The sequence below is a fragment of the Sphaeroforma arctica genome (assembly GCF_001186125.1).
Source record: "Sphaeroforma arctica JP610 unplaced genomic scaffold supercont1.330, whole genome shotgun sequence".
NCBI classification, from domain to species: domain Eukaryota; class Ichthyosporea; order Ichthyophonida; genus Sphaeroforma; species Sphaeroforma arctica.
Window position 1 is genome coordinate 86,072 of NW_014040228.1, and position 1,860 is coordinate 87,931.

Consider the following 1,860-nt stretch of genomic DNA (forward strand, 5'->3'; position numbering starts at 1 on the left):
ACTACTTATTCAGAATTATTAATACATGACTATCTATCCAGAAGAACTAATACATAACTAATTGTCCAGAATTACTAATACATAGCATCTATCCATAAGAACTAATATATAGCTAACTATTCAGAAGAACTGACACATAACTATCCATCCAGAAGAACTATTACATAACTATCTGTCCGGAAGAATTAGTACATAACTAGTTATCCAGAAGAACTAATATATAACTAACCGTCCATCCTATTGGGTTTGTGGAGTACTCTCACTTCCAAGGAGTATCGCTTCTGTCCGCTGCGAACAATTCATAGAGTGTTTTCGGCCGCAATTCTGATCCTCACAGACGTACTGAGCTCAAGGCAACTGACACACTTCAAATCCGTTGCACATCTCAGGTGACCCTCACAACCAACAAGCGGCATGAAATGTCTAACGGCGAAGGCCTCTCACTCGACAGTGTGGGCGAGAGTGGGGGCAGCAGAAAGTATGCACGCGTGGATGGCAGGCAAAGCACCTCACCACCACCCACCCCACACGCACACACACACGCACACGCACACACACAAGCACACACACACACACACACACATGGCCCTATACAACCAGAAACACACATGGCTACGCACGCAAACTACGAGGCGCACATGCACCCGCACCCGCACCCGCCCAGCCTAGAGCAGGACACATATGCACCTGAGTTGGGGCAGACAACGGACCAACACACCACCTCCGCAGGCCCAAATGAACCTGAAAACGGACAAGAGGGAACCCACGCATCCAATTCGGGTGCAGACCAAGGTGCGCAAATACACACGGACAAAGCTACGTCTATGCTGCTCGCCAAACCAGGCGAAGATGTCTACAAACACATACACACACACGACATCAGTTCACTAAGCAACGATGCACATCGCAATACACAGAGCAGAGTCAACGACAGCCCACACTACAATGAAGACACCCACCCCACCACAAGTACTCTCATGAGCACACACACACATGATGGCACTCTCATGGGCACACACACCGATGACGACACAAATGCACAAACAGATCTACAACCTCACGCCCACGCCCACACCCACCCTCACCCACACATACACGCAGACTCACAGGTTCATACGCACACGGCTGTGCAGCCCCAGGCTCACTCAGACACGCACACGCTGCCACAGACAGACATTGATATTAACACACAACCAGACGAACCAGAGCGACATACAAACACTAGTAACGTACCAATGGAATACACAACACACACACATGGGCAGCAGCACAATGCCACACCACCACAGAACAACCCACACCACACAGCCATGGCCACATCACAGGCCAACGCACAGTACGCTGCCATGGCAACGGCACCGCTGGCCGACGCAGGCGACAGTGCGGGTGGCGATGGGGTCTCTCGAAGGGCTGAGAATGGCCAGTACGCAGAAGCCATGACTGCACCAGCATCATCCACTGCATACCAGGTACGTCTAAGAATGTGCTGGTGTGTATGCTTCTCAAGATACTGACAGGGTCATATGGGCGATGTTTATTAGAGTGGGTGGATGCACGGTCTTCTCCCAGGTAGTTAAGTGCAAAGACTGTGTTTTATAATATGCAACCAACCTACACAAGTACAAATTTGTATCTATCCCCAGGGCACCTGTATATAACATATTGGGATGAGGCCCATACAAGTCAGTGCATGTTTATAGATATCCTCAGGGCACCTGTATATAACATATTCGGATGAGGCCCATACAAGTCAGTGCATGTTTATAGATATCCTCAGGGCACCTGTATATAACATATTCGGATGAGGCCAATACAAGTCAGTGCTTGTTTATAGATATCCTCAGGGCACCTGTATAGAAC

At 49.0% G+C, this 1,860-nt stretch overlaps 1 protein-coding gene across 1 annotated transcript; it reads left to right on the plus strand.

Moving 5' to 3' along the window:
• Positions 1-608: 608 nt before the first annotated feature.
• SARC_05270 (hypothetical protein) lies at positions 609-1,469 on the plus strand (the record flags this gene model as incomplete). The annotated part of the gene is made up of 1 exon (XM_014300882.1): positions 609-1,469. A coding segment is annotated over one exon (861 nt), but the record flags the coding sequence as incomplete, so codon positions are not given.
• Between the last annotated feature and the right edge of the window lie 391 nt (positions 1,470-1,860).